This window comes from Chinchilla lanigera, unplaced genomic scaffold, assembly GCF_000276665.1.
Source record: "Chinchilla lanigera isolate Chin_1 unplaced genomic scaffold, ChiLan1.0 scaffold00044, whole genome shotgun sequence".
Lineage (NCBI taxonomy): Eukaryota > Metazoa > Chordata > Mammalia > Rodentia > Chinchillidae > Chinchilla > Chinchilla lanigera.
The window spans coordinates 4,942,681-4,965,601 of record NW_004955445.1 but is presented as its reverse complement, the minus strand read 5'-3'; the positions used below and the strand labels follow the sequence as shown (position 1 = coordinate 4,965,601).

General features: G+C 49.9%; 1 protein-coding gene across 3 annotated transcripts in view; it reads right to left on the bottom strand.

Annotated features, from left to right (window-relative positions):
• Window positions 1-13,957, bottom strand: part of Bcas1 (breast carcinoma amplified sequence 1) — a 98,281-nt gene extending 84,324 nt beyond the window's left edge. For 2 of the 3 annotated variants that reach the window (XM_013518334.1, XM_013518335.1), the window contains exons 1-3: window positions 13,697-13,957; window positions 2,286-2,362; window positions 750-828 (exon numbers count right to left, since the gene is read on the bottom strand). In XM_013518334.1, coding sequence (XP_013373788.1) covers window positions 750-828; window positions 2,286-2,357 — 151 coding nt within the window. In that variant the 5' untranslated portion in view covers window positions 2,358-2,362; window positions 13,697-13,957. The remainder of the gene's footprint in view (window positions 1-749; window positions 829-2,285; window positions 2,363-13,696) is intronic. The other variant, XM_005392286.2, reaches the window with a different exon arrangement.
• Window positions 13,958-22,921: the final 8,964 nt, after the last annotated feature.

Sequence of the window (22,921 nt, the reverse complement as noted above, 5' to 3'; positions counted from 1 at the left end):
GCAACAGGTTCACAAAGGGCATATGACCGAGCAGCTGCCACGCAGGGACCCTGACCCAAGTCCGTCTGACTCCAACAGCCAGCCTGTTAGTGCTTTTTACTCTACTGCTGTTATCGCATCAGCTGCAAATTCTCAGTCTCTGGCAGCTGTCCTACACACTCAGAAAAGACCAACCCTGGGGTGGGTTGTATTGTATCCTGGTAAGATGCTGAAGTCCTAAATCCTGCAAATGTGGCCTTCTTGGGAAATAGGGATTTTTAAGAATTATTTATTTATGTATGTACTTTTATGAACGCATGTTCGCAGTACATACTGTTTACATTCCTTGTGTGGAGTTGGTCCATGTTGCTGATGATCAAGTTAAAGTGAGATCATGAGGATGGGCCTTAGCTCCATATAACTGTCTCCGTGTACAAAGGGGGAATTTGGGCACCGAGACAGACACACATCATGTGAAGATACTGTGAAGACACGGGCAGGAGACACCCACAAGCCAGGAGAGTGGTGGGGGAACCGGTCCAGCCCTACCCACACCTTGACTCTGGCCCGCTGACCCTCAGCACCGTAAGACAATACTTCCCTGATATTTAAGCTGCCCCAATTCATGACGCTTTTGGTACAGTGGACCCTGGAAACAAATGCAAGCAGGTGTCCAAAGGGAGCCTGTGGCTTCTTGCTCTATTTTGTGTGCCATAAATGGAATCAAAGGGCCCAAACCCCAGAGGGGTGTCACCCTACGCCACACTGACCTTCGTCATAGTGCTGAATGGTGCGGGTCGATATGATCACCGGCGTCCCGTTCTGAGCACACTCACTGTCGACCGTCACCTGCAACACAACAGGTGCCATTGTTGGCCAAGTCTTTGGGCAACAAGAGAACTCAAGGAAGAAGGTACCAGGCAACCCCACAACAAACCTAAAGGCTGTTCCTCATAAACCCTTGAGCCCTTCAGCAGTGCCCTTGGTTTCCTGTTCCCCACAGTTACACCTTCCTGCTATTCTCCTTTTCCTATTGGCTGACTCCCGGAGGCCCAATGTAACCAACTGAGCTGGACTTGGGATCATTCAGGGAGCTCGAGACATGACTCATGCCCACCCACAACCCGAGATTTGTGACTGCAGCTGCTCCCGGCGGGGCCCAGCCCCAGGTTCCAAAGCATCCCAGGTGATGCCAATGTGCATTTTGGGCTCAGGTCTGTACAGTCAGCATCTATGTTTCTAAGCCATTTCTTCAAATGCATCGTTCTGTTCTGCACAGAAATTCCCTTTGATGTGTGATCAATACTGGCTCATAGCTATCTCTCCTGTAGGGATTTCCATATTGAGCAATGCTCCAAGACTTAAGCTGAATTGATATAAAAAGCCCTTATGGGGGCTGGGGATTTAGCTCAGCGGCAAAAGCGCCTGCCTGGCAAGCGCAAGGTCGTGAGTTCGGTTCCCGGTATCGGAGAAAAAAAAAAAAAAAAAAAAAAAAGCCCTGATGGTAAAGATTCAGGCTTTCTGCTTTTCAGATGTAGAAGATCCAAAAAGAAGCGTGCGGGTTTTTGGGCCTCCGTTCTTGAGAGCAGGCTTCTCAGGTGCTCCCTAAGCACTGTCCTTGACCTTGGCTGCCCCTCCTCACGGCGAGAAGCTTTGGCGAGCTCAGCCCGCCTCCGTCCCGTGAAGTCTCGGTTTGTTTGGTCTGGAGGGCAGCTCAGGCATTTGAAGTTTTGAAAGTTTCCTAATGTGCAGCCAAGATCTCAAACTCCTGATCTCGACCCGAGGTTTTCATCCTGGGGTTCTCATCCAGCAATGGACATTCTGGGCTAGATCATTCTTGGGCATGGGGGCACCGACCTGTGCATTGTTGAGTGTACAACAGCAGCCCTGGCCCCTTTGTCCTAGGTGCCGGAAGTTGGGACTTGCAAAAATATATCCAGCCGTGGCCCTGCGTTCGCCTCTAGGGGGAGCAGTTGAGCACTGGGGGGTGGGGTCAGGACACACCTGGGAGCAGGTACCAGACTGGCTTCCTAGGCATTGCCTGTGGAGGTTCTCAGACACAGGCTCTCTAGGAATCCTGCTCTGCAATTCCCGCTTCACCCTTAAGTTCTTAAGTGGCACCTCAGAACCTGCCTTTTAGCCCGTGTCACGGTGGACACCAGAGATCCAACCACAGTGGAACAGCGGTGAGGGCAGCACCAGCACCACCCCCAAGCCCACCCGCGGGACAGGCACTGGGCGGCCCTCTCGTGCTCTTCCTGGTCTCACTGCCAGTAGCAATGCCCCGGGGACGCCCACTGCACTACCTTGTAGGTGCCTGCGTCCCACTCGCGCTCTTCCTCTTCAGCTCTCTGCGGAACGCTCAGCTGGTTACCCATTGTTCCTGCGATGGAGAAAGAAAGTGAGGGGGAGAGAAAGGAATCAGAACTAAGACCGAACCGGAAGTCTTACACCCACACGCGAAGCTAAGGTACAGAGAGACCTGGCAAGGCTCTCGCGGGTGTTACTGTTACCAGCCCAGGCCAGCACAACTTGCTTACGTGTGTTTTGGCAAAAGAGAGGAGAGTTTGAACCCTTGTATGCGACGGGACGAAAGTCAAATGCAGCCTTAATTTCAATTGCATTTCATTGCTGGGGACGGACAGGCAGTTATTGTCCTGAGAGGTACACTGAGGATAATGAAGTTTTCTTCCCTTTTAGCTGGAGTCACAGCTATCGTGTCAAAGACCTAAGCATGAAAGTCATTGAAATGATACTTATACTTTTTAGCTGCCTCTGACCCTCAAGCTGAATTAATTCCTGCCCCAAATCCTCCTGTACCGGCGTTTATTCCCTTCATAGCTGTCTTTGTGAGAGGTGATTGGCATCTCCACGCTTCACAAGATGGCAACAGGGATCAATGAATCAGGCTTCTCGTGAGGTCAGAACGGCGCCTGCCTCTTCACAAACAGTGCGTGTGCTTATGAAGCCAAACTACATAGGATTCCGGGCTCTGGGTAAATGTGAATCTCCGGGCTCTGGGTAAATGTGAATCGATAGCTTCCTGCTATGGGGCAGGGGCAGCGTTGAGTCGTATGGCTCAGGGTGGCCCCTGGTGTGGTCCCTGCCCCAGAGGGATAAACAGAATGGTTATGTCTCCTTGCTCAGAACACCGTGAGCGCCGCCAGGTCAATGCCAACTTTGCATGTGCTGTTTCGTTAGCAGAGCGTTAGGAGCTCGGGGGTTGTGTTCGAGTTGCAGGAAGGGAAGAGCCGCTACCCTCTCGATAAAGCTCTCAAGAGCCTTGTGACGGTGATGACCGCGGGGACAGGCAGTGCCTTTGTAATTCCGAGCGCTTCGCCTGCATCGGCTGCCGGCTTGGTCCCGCTGAGCAGCATATTCTCAGCTTCTCCTTCGCCCCAAAGGGAGGCTGAGGCTCAGGAGCTTCAGTGACCTTGGAGATGAAGCGCTGTGTGGCCTTCCCCGGGTGCTTGAGCATCAGCTCCCCCGAAGGCGGGAACCGAGCCTCCGCAGGTCACCCGGAGGCACGTATCCGCAGCGTGGCCCAGTGAGGACTCGGCCTGCGTTTGTCTGAGTCCAGAACCGCCGCCCTTTCCCCACTCCACAGGCCGCCATCTTGGTGCCTAAGGCTCCTTCTCACACGTGCAGTAGTTTCCAGTGTGGTCCTTTTCTTCTTTTTTTTGTCTTTTTGAGACAGGGTCTTGCTATGTAGTGCAGGCTGGCCTTGAGCTCACTTTGTAGCCCAGGCTGGCCTCGAACTCACAAAGATCCTCCTACCTCAGCCTCCCAGGCACTGGGATTACGGGATGCGCCACCACCTTCTCTGAACCCCCACCTGCCAGCCGGTGTGCTTCTGTGGGCTTCAGAACAAAAACCAGGACCGTGGGTCTATGCCTGAAAGCTGATGTGTGTGTGAGGATTCCTGTCGCCTTGCACCCTGGGTATACATTTCTGTTCCCCTGTAATAGCTGTGAGTAACTGGGAATTAGAGAGGCCAAGAAAGGCCGTGAGTCCTACCACCTACCCTCAGGGGAATTTGGCACATAACCGAATCTGGGGGCTTTACGTATTTTCTAATCATAACCCGTGATACAGCTGAGCGCCGCTAAAACCTATGCGAAGCTTGTTATTTTGCAAGGTCTTCTATTTATAAAATCCATGATCTGCATTCTTACAGTAGGTTTTCACTTTCCATCTACGCGTGGGGCATTCTGAATATACGGCTGTGTCTTTGAGACCAAGGGCAGTAAATAAAAGCAGTGGCCAAGTTCAGCTTGCTCTTGGATCCAGGATCACCAGTGAGCTAAGGAGGGGCTTCACATTCACAAATGGTCCAAAGAAATCAGAAGAAAAATCATAAAACATGACACATGAAAATTGTATGGAAGTCAGATTTCAACATTCATAAATAAAGTACTGGAAGACAGCTGTGCTTGCTCATCTATCTATCTGTCTATCTATCTATCTATGAGTCTATCTATGTGTCTATCTATCTATCTATCTATCTATCTATCTGTGTATCTATGTGTCTATCTATGTGTCTATCTATCTATCTATCTATCATCTATCTATCTATGTGGTATTGGTGTTGGACCCAGGGAACCCTAAGCTATATACCCAACATTTTAAATTTATTTATTATTTTTTCTTTTTCTTTTGGCACTGGAAATCACACTCAAGATTTCACCCTTACTAAGCAGGCGCCTCGCCGCTGAGCTAAATCCCTGGCCCCTTATTGTTATTATTTTTTGAATGTTGTGACACAGCTTGTTAAGTTGCCCAGGCTGGCCTTGAACTTGTGATCCTCCTGCCTCGGCCTCTGGAGTATCAGGGACAACAGGCATGTGCCACCATACCTGCTGCCAATGCCAATGGGCTTATGTATTTTTTTGGTCTATAGATGCTGTCCTACAGTCCTGACAGAGTGAAGCCTCTGTGACAGCGTGCTTGCAGAATGGGAGGTTTGTAAAACCTGAGATATTTTCTACCTGAGACTCTACAGGAGTTATTGACCCTGCTCAGGATAACCCTGGGTAACATGTACCCATTTCACAAATAAGAGGGTTGAGCCATTTGAGGGATTAAGGGCTGCTGCTAGCATGACTGACCAGGATTTGAACCTACTGTGTATAAGAATACTGACAACAATTTTAATAAGCACAGTTGTAAAGTAATAATAGTAACATTTGCTGAGTGCTTACTATGTGCTGAGCATCACCTGAGTATAATTAATGTACTTCTTGTAACAAATCAGCAAGGCAGTGCTATCACCCCAAATTTTCAGGTGAGGAAACTGAGTCAGGCAGGTCAGATGGCTTGGCCAAGGTCATATATAAACATGAGTGTGTATGTTGACATAAAACAGTAATGTTTACACATGCACAGGGATGATGTTTCTATCTAAATTTAGCTCCTAACAGGTTAAAATATTTGAAGTTCCTGAAAGGGAAAAACTTAGAGAAAGAGAGAGACAATTGAGTACAAGAGAAATTGTTTTTTCTAAAACTTTGTTCTTTTGAAACTACCTAGCTTTGTAACTGCTTCATGGCTTTGTAATTACTTTCTTGACCCCTGTCACCACAAAAGCATAACCAAACATGCAGAATGCCTGATTGTACCATTGTACCAAGCTTCACAAATTGATGATCATTAATGTACCCTTGTAACCGATGATCTCAGTCTGCTAGCTAATCAGAAGAACTGCCAGGCTGTTCTGTCTTGCCTTTGTACCTCCTGCTTGTGCATCATATAAAAGCCCTAGACAACCGGAGATCGGGGTCTGATGCTCTGGGAACAATCTCGATCAGTGTCTGTCGACATAAATAAATCTGCCTCTAAATCCTGGATGTCATTTTGGTGTTTCTGCTTGCTGTTGCAATCCCATTACTCAATTTTAATTGGATTCTATTTGGGGGACACAGCCAATGAATGCATGAGGTTGTGAAATATCTTGGGGCTGTGCTCCGTGTGCAGCAGGAGATAAACTTTTCTATCCCACAAATTAGGGGTTACAGGCTGCTAATCAGTGCACGTTTTAAGTGGCCTCTCAACAAACTCAGGGCCAAAGGGCTGAAAAAGGGAAAATCCAGCCGTAAGTCCTTTGCAGCAGCCACCTCGAATCCTGTAATACTGCTTTTCACAACCAATTATAACGTACTTCTGATGCTGTCCCTGCCATTCTTCGAATTGTTTTAAAGACCAGATTTACACGGGACAAAAGCGAAAGGTTACTGCCACCTATCGGCAGGTGTAAGTATAACACGGGAAAGGTAAAGGGGAGCCGCTGATGGTTGTCAAGGAAACCTCCTAACAGCTGGCAAGAGCACAGCGAGTCCTCCCGCGCCCAAGCAGTGCTGCCACTAAGACAGCAATAAGATAAGCTTAGCCGACAGGTGTGGCGAGCGCACCACTAGCCAGCCAGTGCCAGCTGTCTGAACGGAGTGCGCAGCAGCGCAGGGATGAGAACGTAGACTCTGGAGTTGGGGACTTCTGCTCGCCACCTATTGAAAAGTGTGGCCCTGCATGAGTTTCTGAGCCTCCCGGAGCCTCAGTTTCCTCATCTGTAAAGTGGGGATCACAGCAGGCTCCATCTCAAGGGTTGTAGTTGAGTTCACGTATTAAATGAGTTCATGTATCTAAGGTGCTCCAAACAGGCCCTGGCCTACGCTAAGATCCATGCAGGTGCTGGCGTGACTAGGATTATCATTTATGATCATTGCTATTCTCATTTTTTTTTTTTTTTTTTTGGTTTCTCTCCGGTACCGGGAACCGAACTCATGACCTTGCGCTTGCCAGGCAGGCGCTTTGCCGCTGAGCTAAATCCCCAGCCCCGATCATTGCTATTCTCAGTCAATTTCCTCCAACGTAGTTTGGTCGGGAGAATCCACTGAAGAATCTAGCAGTCTGATTCCCACCATCCTCTCACCAGAAAGTCAGGTTGGGGCCCTGGAATCTGTATTTTCACCAAATGATGCTCACGGTCAGCATGGGGGATCATCTCCCAGGTTGTCCCAGGGGTGAGAGAGCTCTGGGATCTGGGACTCTCATGTTAAAACCACAAAGTCCTGGGCAAACCCGAGTGGTTGGTGCTTGATAAGCCACTCGAGGACTCAGAGGACTCTTCTTACGCTGTCTTAAAACTGGGGAAACTGAGGCACGTGGCAGTTCAGACAATGATTTCTGTCTGTGGTGACGTTTTCATCAGAGCCTCCCAAATGGGAAAAGTAAATAAGATAGGGAGTTTTTCCATGATAAACCTCTTCAATTGAGAGAGCCAACTTTCATTTTGAAAAACAAAGTTTGAATCTGATGTTAAAATGCCCTTTTTTCCCCCTAAACCAAGGGTATTAATTGGTCTGTTCTTGTGATTATTGGACCTGAAGCTACCGTAGAGCAGGGGATATTGTTTTTGAAATCAGGCTCATGTTTGAGCCTGAAATCAGGCTCATGATTGCCTCAAACTGTGGGAGGTGGCCAAGGCTGCTGGCCCATGCAGAGCAGAGGGTCCCTGTGTCTCGTCTCCTGCTTGTGGTCCTGGGCCGCTGCTTGCACCGTAGTGTGTCAGAATCACCTGCACATGGGGTGTTCAAATCCCAGGTCTGGCTCTGGCCAGACTGATTTCAGGAGAAGGAGATGCTCCAGGCTGGGCTTGGACAGTACCGCATTTGCAAAGTCCCTAGCTGACTCCTGTGGTTGATTCCTCCTGCTCTGGAGATTTAAGGGGTGGGCAGGTGAGCGTCCGCCCAAGACAGAGTCTCCCCTGGATGCTGCCCACCCTGATACAGAGAGCTGGGCTCAGGGACCCCAGACTGGAGGAGTGGCCGTGGCCTCCAGGGACAGCAAAGCAGGGTCAGCCCAGGCATTTGACATTCACTTCTAGGTGTTGTTTTGCTGGCTACTGTTTTTTTTTTTTTTGGGTTTTTCTCTGGTACCAGGAACCGAACTCACGACCTTGCGCTTGCCAGGCAGGCGCTTTTGCCGCTGAGCTAAATCCCCAGCCCCTGGCTACTGTTTTTCACAGCCTGCAAATCAACAGAAACCAGCCAGTCCTGGGCCTCTGGCTCCCCTTCTCCAAGTGTGGATGTGCAGGGCCAGGGGTTTCCTAGACTCCCCCCGTTTCTGGCTTGCTGTTCAGAGGCGAGGGGCGCAGGCTCCGAGGGAGGACGAGGTGGCCCTCACTGCTGTGGTCCTCCCACCACCCCGTTTCGCTGGCGCCCCTATTCCCTAGAGAGAATGCACCCTGGAGTTAGGCGGGCCGCTGCAAAGCCTTACAAGTTCTGAGCCTTGGGCAGGGCGCTTGATCCCTCTTAAGGAAAATATGCACAGTGACGTATTCATAAAGGAGACAGTGACAAGCATGCCTGGAATTACGTGGCCTGCAATTCTGATTCGTAGGAATTTTCTTCTCTTGGTCCTCCCAAGCACTATCTGGGTTAGGCAGTGTTATTTTCTTGACTTTCTGCTGGGAAATTGCGGCAGGGATAGCTTTACCTAACGTCCTCATAACATTATGGTATTGTGGGGAAGGCTGAATGAATTAGGCATGTGCCTGGACTGAGCTGCTTATCAGGTGAGTGTTAGAGACAGACAGACAGACAGACAGACAGACACTGTGTGTGTGTGAGCTACCATATAAAAGTTATTCTGTATATGTATTTACAATCTGGAATGGTTTTTTTGGGCATCACGTTTTCAGGACTGTATTTCTTTTTTTTTTTCTTTTTTTCAGACTTTTTGAGAGAGAGTCTCACCATGCAGTTCAGGCTGGCCTTGAGCTCACTTGGTAGCCCAGGTTGGTCTCCGACTCTCAACGATCCTCCTGCCTCATCCAATGCCCCCCCCCGCAACCCTCCCTGAATGTTGAGATTACAGACGTGAGCCACCAGGCCAGGCTAGGACTGTATTTCTTTTGTTTCGCCCTTGTCCTATCCCTTGTTGAGTAACATTACACTGAACTTCTGTTTGGAAACATGTTAGCTTTGTTTTTCTCTTTCAGTAACTTCAGGGCAATTTTCTTGAACTGGGGGTGAGTCAGGCACCCAGGGGAGGTTTGGAAATGCTTGGCGACGTCTTTGATGGTCACATCTGAGAGTTGCAGGGTCACCATTGCCATCCAGTGAGTGGAAGCTGGGGATGTTGCCAAACACCCTACAGCGCCCAGGACACACCCTCCCCCATAACAAAGAGTGACTTGTCCCTAGGTGTCACTACTGTTGAGTTTGAGGCACCTGCTCAAGGGACTGGATTTATTTTCCTCCCCATATCATATGTATGGCCCAGGGGGACACTGGGCTTTGCATTTCTGGAAAGCTGGATAGCAAAGCATCTAAGAGCAGTGTCGTAGGGGACCTGCGGGGGCTCTGGCCCATTGCTCGGGCAGAAGCCTCGACTCCTCATCCGTGAAGGCGCGGGCGCTCACAGTGCATCACCATCATCACAGGGCTCCAGGGAGGGCTAAAGGACTCAGTCGCCTGGCAGGGGCACAGAGGCTGGGGGGCAGAGCTCAGCTGTTACTGTGAGTACGTTGTCCTCCGGCATGTGGTAGGGGGCAGGGAGGTGGTCTCAGGACTCCTGTGGACGCCAGCGTCAGGGGATGCTCACGGCCCTCATATAAAGTGGAGTAGTATTGCATACATTCTATCCACATCCTCCTGCCTACTTTAAATCTCTAGATTACCTTTAATACTAACTGGAATATGTGTGCCGTGCAAATGGATGTGACACTGTGTTGCTTAGGGAAGGAGGGCAGGGAAAAGGCTATATTTTAATACAACATTTTCAACCAAAGGGCTTCAATTTTAAACAGTGTTGTCTACCTACAGTGGGTTGAATCTACCGGGCAAAGCCCTCCAATGTAGAGGGCTGACTGTCAGACAACTCCTGGGGTCTCTGTAGTGGCTGCACTGCGCCTTGCTCTGTACTTCCCTGTGTTAATTTGCCAGATCCTCACCAGAACATGGGAGCAGACGTTCTTATTGTCCCCATCTGTGTCCTTAGGTGTAGAACCTGCATCCGGGAAGCTTAGGGTCCTACCTAAGGTGATGCCACCGCCTTCAAATTCTTATGGTGAAGCCCTGACCCCTGATAGGCTACTGTGTTTGTAGGTAGGGCCAGTAAGGAACCAATGAAGGTGAGATGAGATTGTAAGGGTGGGGCCCTGGCTAATGGGATTAGTGCCCATATTTTTAACTTTTGCACTTTCTTTCTTTTTTTTTTTTTTTGGTTGTTTTTTTTTCCAGTCCTGGGAATCGAACTCATGACCTTGCGCTTGCCGGGCAGGTGCTGTGCCACTGAGCTAAATCCCCAGCCCCTACTTTTGTACTTTCTACTGACTCTTCTATCTTGTAAAATTTGCTATACTTTTATTACTTACATGTAAAAAAAGGTGGAATATAAAATAAATATTTATTGCATATCTGTTTTTGCAATGCAATTTTTTCCCCCCCAGGGATTAAACCCAGGGCCTCATGCATGCTAGGCAAGAGCGCTACCCCTGAGCTAGATCCCCAGCTCCTGGAAATTAAAATTATAACTAATCAAGGAGTACGGTGTGGCACAAAGTGAGGAGTGCAAGACGGAGTGGGCACTGATAGATGTAAGTATTTAGCACAGTAGAGGTGGTATTACTTATTACTAATAGTATTTACTTCTCTTAGTAATGCTGCGATCTCTTTAGCTCTGTTCTGGTCTATGAATACATTTGTCACCCTCGACGCTGCCCTGGAAATTTTCCCTTCGGCTCCCCTGCGTGATGCCCTTGCCTCCTTGCTCTGGTTACCGATTAACAATGGAGAAAGAGCTTTTTTTGAAAGTTCCTCACCAGGAGGCAGCTAAAGGACTGTGGAGTGCAAGGGGAGGGTATGGAAGGGTGGATCGGTGGCAGAATTAGTCACCGGGTAAACAGGAAACACCTTCGATCAATGCAATGGAATGCAGGCAAACCACGGGCCCTCCGCCCGCCCAGGGAAAGGCGATGCCCCCACGGCCAGCTTGGCGCACCCCGTAGAACCAGCCCAAACAATGGGAGCAGACCCACTCCGTCCTGTGGCGAGGACGGTGGTGTAGGCTGCTTCGTACACCGGGGGTCACAGGGGACTGAATCCAGCCCTTCTTCTTAACCCAGCCCTGGGCCCTGGGATGGGAGGCCCCGAGTCCAGGGGCGGGGGCGATTGTCAAAATCTTGCCAGGTGTTTTAGGGACACTTGGTGATGGATGTTTGCTATCGGACCCCTTGACTGTGATGGCATAAATGATGGATGATCCTAGAAACCACGACCTCATTATGATATCCTGTCTTTAAACTGGTAAGGAGGGCAAGGAGTGTATTAGCCAGACTCGCTGTGCACGGGGCGACCCGGAGTGGCGCAGCAGGGCCCAGGGTGCAAGGAGGCCCTGCGCTCAGGGATGGGAGGGTGTGAGAGCCTGCCTGGAGTTCGCCCCGGAGTCCACTTGCTTCCCTCTTGCACTGGCTCAGGTGCCAGCTCCCCACCGCATTTGTTGCCCTCTTTCCCCTTCTGACATGGTTACCCCATTCCACAGATGGAGAGAGCGAGGCTGTCACCCAACCCCAGTGCCTCGCTAGGAGAGCTCCACGAGGCAGCACCCGGCTGGCCTTGCCTGTGAGGCGGAGTCCTGGCCTGCCATCCCATCCTCACATGGATAAGTAGGACTAATGGTCAGAAAAAGCTACGGACGGGCGGAGCTGGGGTTTGAACCCACGTTCCGGACCTCAGGCACAAACCCAGCACTCTGGGAGGCTGAGGCAGAGGCTCAGCAGTTGGAGCCCAGCCTGGGCAACGCAGGCTTAGCAAGACCCATTCTCAGAATGAAGGAGGACTGTGGGTGTAGTTCAACGTGACGGCCCTGGGTTCAACGCCCAGTACCGCAACCCGCGAAACCAAACAACCGAACCAAATAAATAGCGAACATGCAAAAAACAGCCGGAAGCGCTTCGCAGCGCAGCAGCGCTTGGCTGTGACACCGCGACGGTGATGTGCTGAGCGCTCGCAGGACAGCTGAGCATCCTCCAGCGGGGAGCCAGCCCCGCACAGCCGTCCGGCCCCTCCCTGAGCATCTCTCACCGCCATCCCCGCCCGGACAGAGGCGCCTCAGTGGACTCATTGTTTTCTCAAAGCACAGGCCCTTTTCCTAAAAAGAAAACACTCCAGGAGTCTTAGAACTGCAGGGAAAAGAATCCCTGTGATTTGGGCTTCGCTTTGCCCGCTCCTCTGCAAGGCGAAACAACTTTCCACGTCTTTTACTTAGGGAGAAAGCCAAGGTTCAAAGTCACCCCGCTCTCAGCAGGGCTAGGGCTGGGTCAGGCGGGTGAGGCACCGGCCTCAGGTGAGATACTTAAGGGGAGGCACAGGCCTGGGTCATCAAGATGAATTGTTCAACCCATTTTTTATTTTTATTTTTTATTTTTTTGTCTTTTTGAGACAGGGTCTCGCTATGCAGTTCAGGCTGGCTTTGAGCCCACTTTGTAGCCCAGGCTGGTCTCGAACTCACAACGATCCCTCTGCCTCAGCCTCCCGAGAGCTGGGATTACAGGCGTGATCCACCACACCCGGCTCAACCCATTTTTAAAAAACCAAACGAGAGGGCTGGGATTTAGCTCAGCGGCACAGCGCCTGCCTGGCAAGCGTAGGGTCATGAGTTCGATTCCTGGTACCGGAAAAAAAAACAAAACAAATAAAAACCAAGTAAATGCTGCTCCTGATGTTACCTTTACTGACTGCACGGAGACTACTTTGCATACCGTGGATGACGACACTGCAGTTGTTCTGTTCTGTCTCAGGCCTGCTGCGGGGCTTCCCTCGCTTCCTGCATGTGCCTCCCTCCCGCCTGCCATCCTGGGGGGACCCGGTTCCAACCGCCTTTCCTAGGGGACCTGGACACCACTTTCCATCCCCTGCCAGCTCAGCCACATTTTCTGAGGTGTAAGATAGAGACGTCAGAAGCAGCAAGCAGCAAAACGACAGCCCAGGGTGCCTAGATGTCTTCGGGCATTGCGGTCGTTCTCTGTCTTTTGTGCCCATTTTACAGAAGGGGAAACAGAGGCCCTGGGGCCTGAAGGAAGCTGCCCGGCTCCCAGCCAGCCTGGGGTGGGGCTGAGTCCGGTATCTGGAGGTCTGGCTCCAGCATCCTACCCTTTAATCTCATGGCTTTGCTAGGCAGGAAAGTGGCTCTGAGGGTGACATATATATCCTGCACCAGGCATCTGGATTTGAACCCGGCACCTGCCTTGCAGGGTCGTCTTGGGTGTGCTTTGTGGAAGGAGACAGATGTACAGAATTACTCAACAAGTCTTTCCCCAAGGTGCAGGCTCTAAGTCTGCTTGGCTGTGAGAGATTCTCACCGACAGCCGTCCCCAGCTGCCCACTGTACCCCTCCACTTTCTGACTTCTCCCCATGCCTGACCCCCACAAGGACTCTCAGTGGTCCAGTGCAGACAGAAGCCATTTACATTGCTACAGACCCAACACTGCCCACCTTCTCACTGAATCTTTGTAAAACTAAAACCTATTAGAAGTGTTACCTTTGAATCCATCTCACAGATGGTGAGACTGAGGCCCACCCAGACAGACCCAAGGCACACAGTGAATACGTGACAGAGCTCAGGTCAGACTCAGCCTTCTGAGCCCCGGCCACTGCCTTCTACCACCTGCCACAAACAGCAGACCCTGGAGCCAGGCTTTGAGGATCTGAAAGCGCTTACCTGTTGAATTCCTTGTGGGAGTCTCTTTAGCCTCCTGGTGTCGCCTGGAGCTGCCCAGGGTCCTGCGTCTCCTGCCGGTGCTGCCCAGTACCAGGTTATCTGCTGAGCCTGGCTCCTCGGCTTATGCTTCCTTGTCCGGAGCCTGCTGGCTGAATACACAGAACAGGGTAAACACAAGCTGGGAGGAGACCTCGCCCCTGCTGGTCTTCTAGAAACAGGTTCTCTTCCCGCATTCGGGCTGCCCTTGCCTCGCCAATAAAAATCCAGCACCTGCGTGCTCCTGCCTGAACGCCTCACTGGCTTCCAGGCGTCCTGCCCCCGCCCCCCCCTCCAATCCTTCCCAGGTGGAACTGGGTTGTGACTCTCTTCCCCAGTGACCAGGGGTCATGGTCAGAGCAGGGAAACACATTCCGTGAGATTTTGCAGTTCTGACTGCCCTTCACCCTCATTTATTCCAGAGTGTTACCTCCACCAGGACCCAAGTATCTCACTGGGGGGAGATAAGATCTCAGCCTCTGCACCGCCTAGTCCTGATTCCCACAGGCTTTGGAGCCCGGAGAGTGGGTAACCTCGGGTGGCTCATTGCTCTGATGACAGAACATGACATTAGCAGGGGCATTCTCTTTCTCTGGAGGCCACAAGTTCAAGACCATTTAGTTTACTTTTTTTTTTTTTTTTTTTTTTTTTTTTTTTTTTTTTTTTGGTTTTTTCTCCGGTACCGGGAACCGAACTCACGACCTTGCGCTTGCCAGGCAGGCGCTTTTGCCGCTGAGCTAAATCCCCAGCCCCCATTTAGTTTACTTAATTCCAGCAAAGATTTTATTACAGTGTCTGACAGAGACCTAGGCAATACAGTAGGAGAGGCTAAGGGGAAAGATAACAGAAGATAGCAAAGCAAGGGGAAACCAGTGGGAACAGGATAGCAAACCAGCGGGAACAGGATCAAAGATAAATGTGCATGTCGATCTACGGAGTTGCTGAAGGCGTCACAGCTTCTGAGGGTGCGAAGCTCTGAGCTCCCGAACAGCCAGTGCAGAAGGGAAGCCTCGCTCACACGACTCAGTGTGCAGGAGAACACACTCGAGTGGAATGTAAACTAGTAATTACCGTGGCTTCATTCAGTCGTACGCTCAGCCAGGTGCTCATCACGAACGCTCATGGAGCTCCAGGATAGAAAGAGACCTGGGACGAGATGAGTGAGGGAGCTGGGTCCCCACCCTCTCTGGATCATCCGCACAGAACACAAAATCCCACAGCACAAATGTAGGGCCACCAAGCACCGTCTTTATTATGAAAGCAGAGCCGTAGCAGCCGGGACATGGAAACAAAGGAGCAGGGAAGGCCTCTTTCAGGAGCCAATGTTAAAGAACACAAACACTAAGCGAATGCTGAATTCATCATTCGGCGCCCGTAATTAGGGCTGTAAATGCAACTCCAGCTCAGCGCTGTCCAGTTAAAGCTGGAATGTGATAAACCTGATTATTAAGCAGCTGCCGCATCACACACAGCGCCCACAGAGCCGTGCAGGCCGTCTGCCCCTGACGGTCAGGAGCCCAGGCTGTGGCCCTGGGCTCATTCAGAGCGTGACCAGCTGTGGGACGGATGACGACCAAGTCACATGAGCTCCCTGCAATTCCACTGACTCCCAAGGCTGGGAGCTCTGCTGTGTGTTTACGTCACATCCGTTCCTATATTCCCACCTCACCAGAAGCCAGGGTGGCCTTCTGTCTGACACAGAGGCATCTCCGCTGCTCCTGGCCGATCTGGCTTGTGAAATCTCAAATTCTCCCGGGGGGGAACTCCTGCTTAGATGGCATTTTACTCTGCAAAGACTTTGGTATCCATCTGTCTCGCTTGGGTCTACATTATATTAGGTACATCTCTTTATACCCATCTTATAGATGAATATGAGCCTTAGGGAAATGAATGGTTTAGACAGTTAAAAAAATCCCTCAGGCAGAGGTCTGGCAGGTTCGGCACCCAGGGCTCACGGGTGGAGTCCATGCTGAAGGACAGGGCGGTGACGGGACCCAAAGCGAAACAAAGATGATGAGACCTTGCTCCCAAAGCAGGGGAAAGTATTGTTACAGGCATTAGCAGCACCCCACTTTCATGTTCTCGCTGCCCGCTTTGTTTTTCAAAGTCACTCTAAGTAAAGAAAAACTAAAGATGTAAACTGTCAGTGTGAACTGCACTGTTTATGTCAGGCTGTGCCCGTTTGAACTGTTGTGCGCTTGTGTGCGGGACACTGCAGTGCGGCTCCTGCATTGCAGCTGCTTCGTGCAATTGAACCTTGCTCTTACTGAGATGCTGGAGGTGCTGCCCGGGCCCGGGTCAGCTCTTAGACACTTACACATCCCGCCAGCACGCTGCACCTTCTGGTTACTGATGAGCAGGACGGATGGGAGGAAAGGGGTCCTCTGGGTGTCCGTCCTTCCCTTTTGTTCTGAGCTATCACTGTCAGCACAAGGAGTAGGTCCTTACTGGGGGCAGCCAGGGGAAGAAGGGAGGGACAGGCTCCCTTTGCCATTTGCAGTTTTAGAAGGCATCGCCGTCTTTCCCTTTCTGAGATCACTTCTGGCTTGAATGGGAAGCGTGGACGGTCAGGGCCACCGGCGCCGTGCACTCGGGTGTGGACGCAGCACGCGCACTTGTCACTTGCGTGCAGGCTTGCCGGACACCTCTGAGTGGGGAGTCACTGGGATTGTCTGCTGGGGGGCAGCATGTGTGTGGGCACCTCTATTGCGTGCATCTTACACGCATGCCCCATTATCCCATCAGATTTAATTACTCAACCTAAGTTCAAAAATAACACTGTTAAGAATTTCAGGGTGGTGATTGCAGAATGGTAAACCATGCCAGGGCCCGGGGTGGAGGTAACAGCTGGTCTTCAAAAGAGCAGAACTCGTGGTGCAAGAACTCGCCTCCTGGTGGCAGCAGATCACGGGGAGCAGCAGCCCTCCGCACACACACGGGAGGTGTTCGCCGTCAGGCCCTGGACTTGCTTCGCGTATTTATCTTGTCTTACGATCTCCACCCCTCTCTGCAAATATTGACAAACGTGGGAAGTTGTCAGTCCTGTTATCAAGCTGCTTTCCTGGGAATCTGCCTGGGCTGGCTGCCAAGTGGAAAGTCATTGGAAATCTAGGATCTTCCTGGTACCTTTTCCAGACCAGCCCTGCATGTATTCCAGCCCGTCCCCCGAGACCTCCGCCTCTGCTCACTGAGCTGATGTCAGCTGAGCTCTGATCAGTGAGCCACGGGCGGACACAGCCCAGACATCGCGTGCAGTCACGCACACATGGTCTGTAAGTGACAGTTGGGCTCCCGCCTCGTCCTCTCCCTGGTCTGGCTGAGACCGGAAATCTGGGGGCCCCTTCAGCTTTTCGTGTCCTTTCATCGCTTGGCCCCTCGACTAATGCTGGGTACAGATCTCTCAAGGCCAAACCCAGGACTCAGTCTTGGTTAGGGGTTTAGACTTACTCGGCCCAGGAAAGAACCCTAGCTTCAGCAGCTGCTTAGCTGGCTGCATGATCTTGGGTAGATTGCTTGCCTTTTCTGTGCTTTGGGATTATCATATATAAGATGGCTATTCCAGCAGTTCCCAGACATAAAGTTGCATTTGGGAATCAAATAAAGTAATTTACAGAAAATGCTTAACATGGTGCCAGGCACATAGCAAACTGAATAATGTCACACCCTTGAAGTAGTAGAGGTGGGACTTAAACATGTAGCATTGAATTTAAACCTGGCACTCTTCTTTTTTGTGGCTAGTGGGAATCAAACTCAGGACCTTGTGCTTGCCAGGCAGGCTCTTGTGCCCCTGAGCTATATCTCCAGCTAAAGCTGGCATTCTTAACAACTAAGTTTTTAGCATCTATATCTAAAACTATAATATATATATGTGTATATATATATATATATGCAAAGAAAAAGAATAAAAGTAGAAACAAAACTCACAATCTAAACTCTGCACAGAGATTGCATTAAATGTTGCCCACTTGACTATGCTTATTTGTTTCAAATCTCTGATTCTTTGGGTCGTACTTTTTGACATAAGCAATATGTCAGGAGGGGGATGGTCCAGTCCTGCAGCTCCCCCTGGTTATGAGAATACCTTGGAAAGTGCAGGTCATCAGGACACACGCTCAGTTCAGAGCACTTTCCCATTCTCTGCCAGCCCTTGCAGGAGACAGAGCGGGGATGAATTCTGTCCCCCGCAGAGGCCTCATCTGCCCTCAGCCGCTATGCAGGAGGGCAGCCTTCTCGGAGTGGTCGGGGCAGCGCCCTGGAGCCAGAGTTCTGCTGGTACATCTGTGCTCCGCAGCTGGACAGTGGTGACGGCAGCACCGCATTCAAAATGTGCTGCTTGCTCAATGCACACTTCAAAGTAGTTGAAATGGTAAATGTTGCGCTATGCATATTTTATCACAATGCAATATAGAAGAAGCCCCATTAAGTTTGAATTTCAGATAAAACAATGAATACTTTCTTTTTAGAAGTCACAGATTCTGCATAAGGATTTAGCATGAATTGTCCCGTGCACTATTTTGGGCTTGGAGTTGTAATAATGTAGGTGATTCTAAGTATAAGTCTGGGCCCAGTTCTTCTCTCGGTGGACACATTGCCGAAGAAACAAACCAAGGATCTCTTAGCAGGGAAAGAGAGGGTGGGGAAGGGCTGGTGGCCTCAACAGCGTTTGCCTTACGGGCAGTGGATTTAGGAGCCCGTTCACTCGATCCATAGATGTTCACGGAGCACCTGCCTCTTGCCAGCCAGGCGCGGGGCACGGAGGGCTGAGCGAGTCCCTGGGTGCAGTTCATGTCTTCCAGGGGAGAGGTATGGACAGGTTACCAAGGCAACTGCAATGCAGCATGGTCCAGGCAAGAGAGGAAGGGAAACTACACTGTAAGGTGGAGAGATTGGGGAGGAAGTGACAGAGAGGAGACGATTTGGAAGTTGAACTGAGAAGGTGCACTCCCAGGAGACCAGGAGCAGCCTTTGAGATTTCTAGTTTGGAGGGCCAGGTCAAAATGCAGTGGACACAATCTGTCTATAAAACGGAAACAGCATAGCATCTGCCCCACATCACCATGGTGATGGCTAAAATAGTTTATGCCTGTAAAACACATAGAGCTGTCTCATAAACCGTGGTGTTTGCCTTAGGGGTGGCTCGCTCACATGTGCCCAGCATGATCTGGAGATGGACAGGGTAAAGGAAGCCACCCAGTCAAACAGACTTGATTTTGAAAGAACAGCTGCGGTTCCACCCGTGCACAGATGTCACCCACCCTGTGCTTCCTTGGACTCAGCAGGAGGGAAGCGTCCAGAGGAGACAGCACAGGCCTCCCTGCTGGAGTTTCTGATCCTGCAGAGGAACACGGGATGAGAAAAGGAACCTGCTTTTCTGCCATTTTTCCCAGCTCATTTCAAGATATCCTTTTGAAGTGAAAGGGTCAAATAAGCCATATAAATACTGGAATTCGTGTAGCGGCTCCTGGGAGATGTTAGCCCAGAAAGCTGTGTTGAATTAGAAGCAGCTGTCAGTACTTCTTCAAATGGGGATGGAAATACGGGACTAACCAGCGTCCCTCATTGCGCAGATTCTCCTGGCAGAAATATGGACTCGAGGGCCCTCGGGAACGTGTTTCGTTTTCTTTTCATGCGCTCAGGAAGATGCAAAAGTCCCCTGAGCAGCGAGGACGGAAAACAGCTTCAGTTCTTTCCTCGAACGTGAGGACATGTGCGCGGCTGGACAGGGCCGCCCGGAGGTTTTGGCGGCAGCTTCCGGAACACAGCAGAGATTACTGTGCCGGAGAGAAAAGCAGTTCCTGTCTTCACCGCGTCTCTGCGGGTGTGAGAGGCAGTTGCTCCCCAGCGATGCCCATCTTATAAGGCGGGTGGGGGGTTTCCAGGCCACACATTTGATTTCATTCAGATTAGCCTCAGAGTCTGCAGTTTCTGTCCCCCATCCTGGTGCCTTAGCTTGGTCTCAGCACCATGGAGAAAACGCAAGGAAAAGCCTTTCACTTGCCGGAACCTGGCCCTGTGCAGCCCGAGGGAAGCACCCAGGGGCCTGGGCCGTTGGACGGCAGTTGTCTCCAGCTGCCCCTCTGGGCCTGGGCGCTGAGTTCCCAGCTTCAGGAAGGTTTGGCCGTGGATGGCGCCTCTCTCCCTGGAATTCACCCTTAGCCCCGGAGCTGCCTAGGCCTCGCCCCAGTAAACGTTCCTTCCCTGCATCCAGTGCCTGCTTGACACAGAGATAGAAAGCCCCGGACACTTGGTGTCAGCCAGGAAAACTCTGAAGGGCCAACTAGATCTACCGCCCCTGCGGGACTAGCAGGTCCTGCGGCGAAGGTGACTGTAGTCGAGTTTTGTAAAGAGGCAAAATTGTACCATTATTTTTGCCTCCCCCGTCCACTTGGGGCAAAACAGCTTTGTTGAAACATTATTAGAAAATGGTTGTTTCATAAAATATTTTGTTATCATGGACTGTGTTTTGTATTCTTTTAGAATGAGCTTATAAACACGTACTTTAAAATTTTTTAGTTTTAATTTCTGATATGGTGCCTATTGATACCGCTAACCTACAAAAACAAAAGCTCTTTGAAGGGTCCTTAATAATTTCTAACAGTGCATAGCAAGGGTTCTAGCAAAAACACAAAAGAGCTTATCTTTCTTTGCTTAATTTTAAAAGGGCCTGTCATTAGGATTCCTGCTGTAATTTTTATTTTGTTGGTGACCACGAGGTTAAAAGTATTGTCACTTGTTTATTGGAAACTTGTCTTTACCCCTTGTCAACTGCCAAAGTGATAGACGCTGGACACACAGCTCCTTTCGTCTTCCAGCCCTTGGCCTCTTTACTGAGCAGATTTCATTGCTGTACCCAGACAGAGATAAAAATCGGGGACGTGAGAGGACAGATCTCTCTGATTAATCTTACATCATGTTGCCAGAAGGACGAGTGTTTTTTCAAAGCAGGGACTAATTGCCAACACTTAGCAATTAGGGACCCTGATGTAAAAATTCAGAGTCCTAGCTTCTCATTAAAAAATAAAAGAGTTTGGCAAAAGCCTCGGATCACAGTTGCCTAGAACTTGGGATTGACTGGACGTTTAAAGGAGACTCTTTTTTTTAAAAATTGTTACAATTTAGATATACATAATGATCACATTCATCATAGCGAGCTTGTACCTGATATGATGTACCTTGATTCTTTTTTTTCCCAAATCCCCTCCCCTCCCTTACACCCCTCTTCCCTTCCTTATTTATGAAAGCTTTGTTTCTACTTTTTTGTTCTTTTCTCGTCATTTTTCCCTTTTCCCTTCCTTCCTTTCACATTTCCCCCTTTCTAGCTCCTCTTTCCTTTTGAACAATTTCTTCCTATTTCAGAATACCTATTGTACATTTTGGTCCTTATTTACTCTTTCCATTTCTTATAGCAGGGAGACAATGCAATATTTATGTATGTGTGTCTGATTTATCTCATTTAAGAGTATGTTCTCAAGGTGCATCCATTTACCTAGAAATGTTTCAAGTTTATCCTTCTTTAGGGTTGAGTAGTACTTCAGAGAGAGAGCGAGAAATGTCCACTTCAAGGTTTATCTCTACTGTCACTGGTGGACATCCAGAGCCATGTTGATTTATCCCAGCAAACCAGAAGTAGCTTTATGGCAGGGCAGTGGATAATCTCAGTGAGTCTGCACCTTTATTTCCCCTGAAGTTCAGGCTGGTTTCTGGCTCTTAGGCCAGAACCAGACCCATTCAGCCTGTAGCATTCAGCGCACTTTCTGTGGGCTTGAACGCAGCTGGGAGCCGCTGGATGGAGCCAGCAGTTGTTCTGACTTCTAAGCTCAGTTGGCCCCTCTCCAAGATGGCTCCCGGCCAACTGCTCTCTCTCGCAGGATGTCCCAATCCGCTCTACTCACCAGTCAGTGCAGGATTTAGCAGTGCAGGGTTTAGTTTTCAGGATTTAGCTATGACAAATTGAGCTGCCGTTAACATGAGTGCTCATATATTGCTGTGGTATGTTTTTTTCTTTTTTTTGAGGCAGAGTCTGGCTATGTAACGCAGGCTGGCCTTGAACTTGGTATGTAGCCCAGGCTGGCCTTGAACTCATGGTGATCCTCATGGCATGCACTACTCTGTAGCATTGCTGCATCTCTCCATGGAAGCCTCAGGCTGTCAGTAGTCACTGTGTCTGAAGGTTTGATCTGCTCCTCCCATGCAGTGAGGCCCGACTTGGAGAAGGTACTGCCTGCCACCTCCTTTTTTCTTGAAGTTTCTCTCTTTGCTCTCCCTGTGGACTTCAGTTCTAGTTTAAGATGCTCCCCGGGTCCAGGAGATCCACTTCCCTCTTTCTTCTCTTTCTTGAGTTGCTATATTCCAGGGTCTGAACACCAAATCTCAGAGAGGCTCTTTCTCTGCTGCTTACCATTGTGCCATCTTCCTGGAAGTCAGCAGTACTCCATTGTATAAAAACCCCACATCTATATCCATTCCTCAGCTGATGGGCATTTGGGTTGTTTTCAGGATTTAGCTATGACAAATTGTACTGCCATTAACATGAGTGCTCATATATTGCTGTGGTATGATGTTTTTTTCGTTTTTTTTTTTTTTGAGACAGGGTCTGGCTATGTAATGCAGGCTGGCCTTGAACTTGCTATGTAGCCCAGGCTGGCCTTAACTCATGGTGATCCTCCTGCTGCAGCCTCCTGAGTGTTGGGATAACAGGTAGGTGTGCACCACCATGCTCACCGAGATGCTGCTTCTGTGGAGCAGTAGTGCACACTGTGCTGATGGGCTGAAGCAGCCCCTTGGAAGAATGGATGGCAGGTTTTCCACAGGTAGATTTAAACATTATCAGTATAGCTCTATCTGAGCAGGCTGTGGTTGTGCACGCCTGTAATCCTAGCACCTGGGAGGCTGAGGAAAGAGGATCACAAGTTCAACCCCAGCCTGGGTAAATTAATGACTTAGAATTTTTCTCAAAATAAAAAATAAAAAGGAGGGATGCAGCTCAGTGCAGAGGTCCTGCGTTCGATCCCCAGTTTAACAAACAAACAAAACTATATCTTCTTCCTATTGTGATTTCCTAAACTTCAGCAACTCTCTTACATAGATTTTTTTTAACCATGTCTTCCTGTCATCTAAACTATTACTCACATGTTTTCTGTAATTTGGCTCATATTTAAAAAAGAAATTGAATGTGGCTACCATATTTGG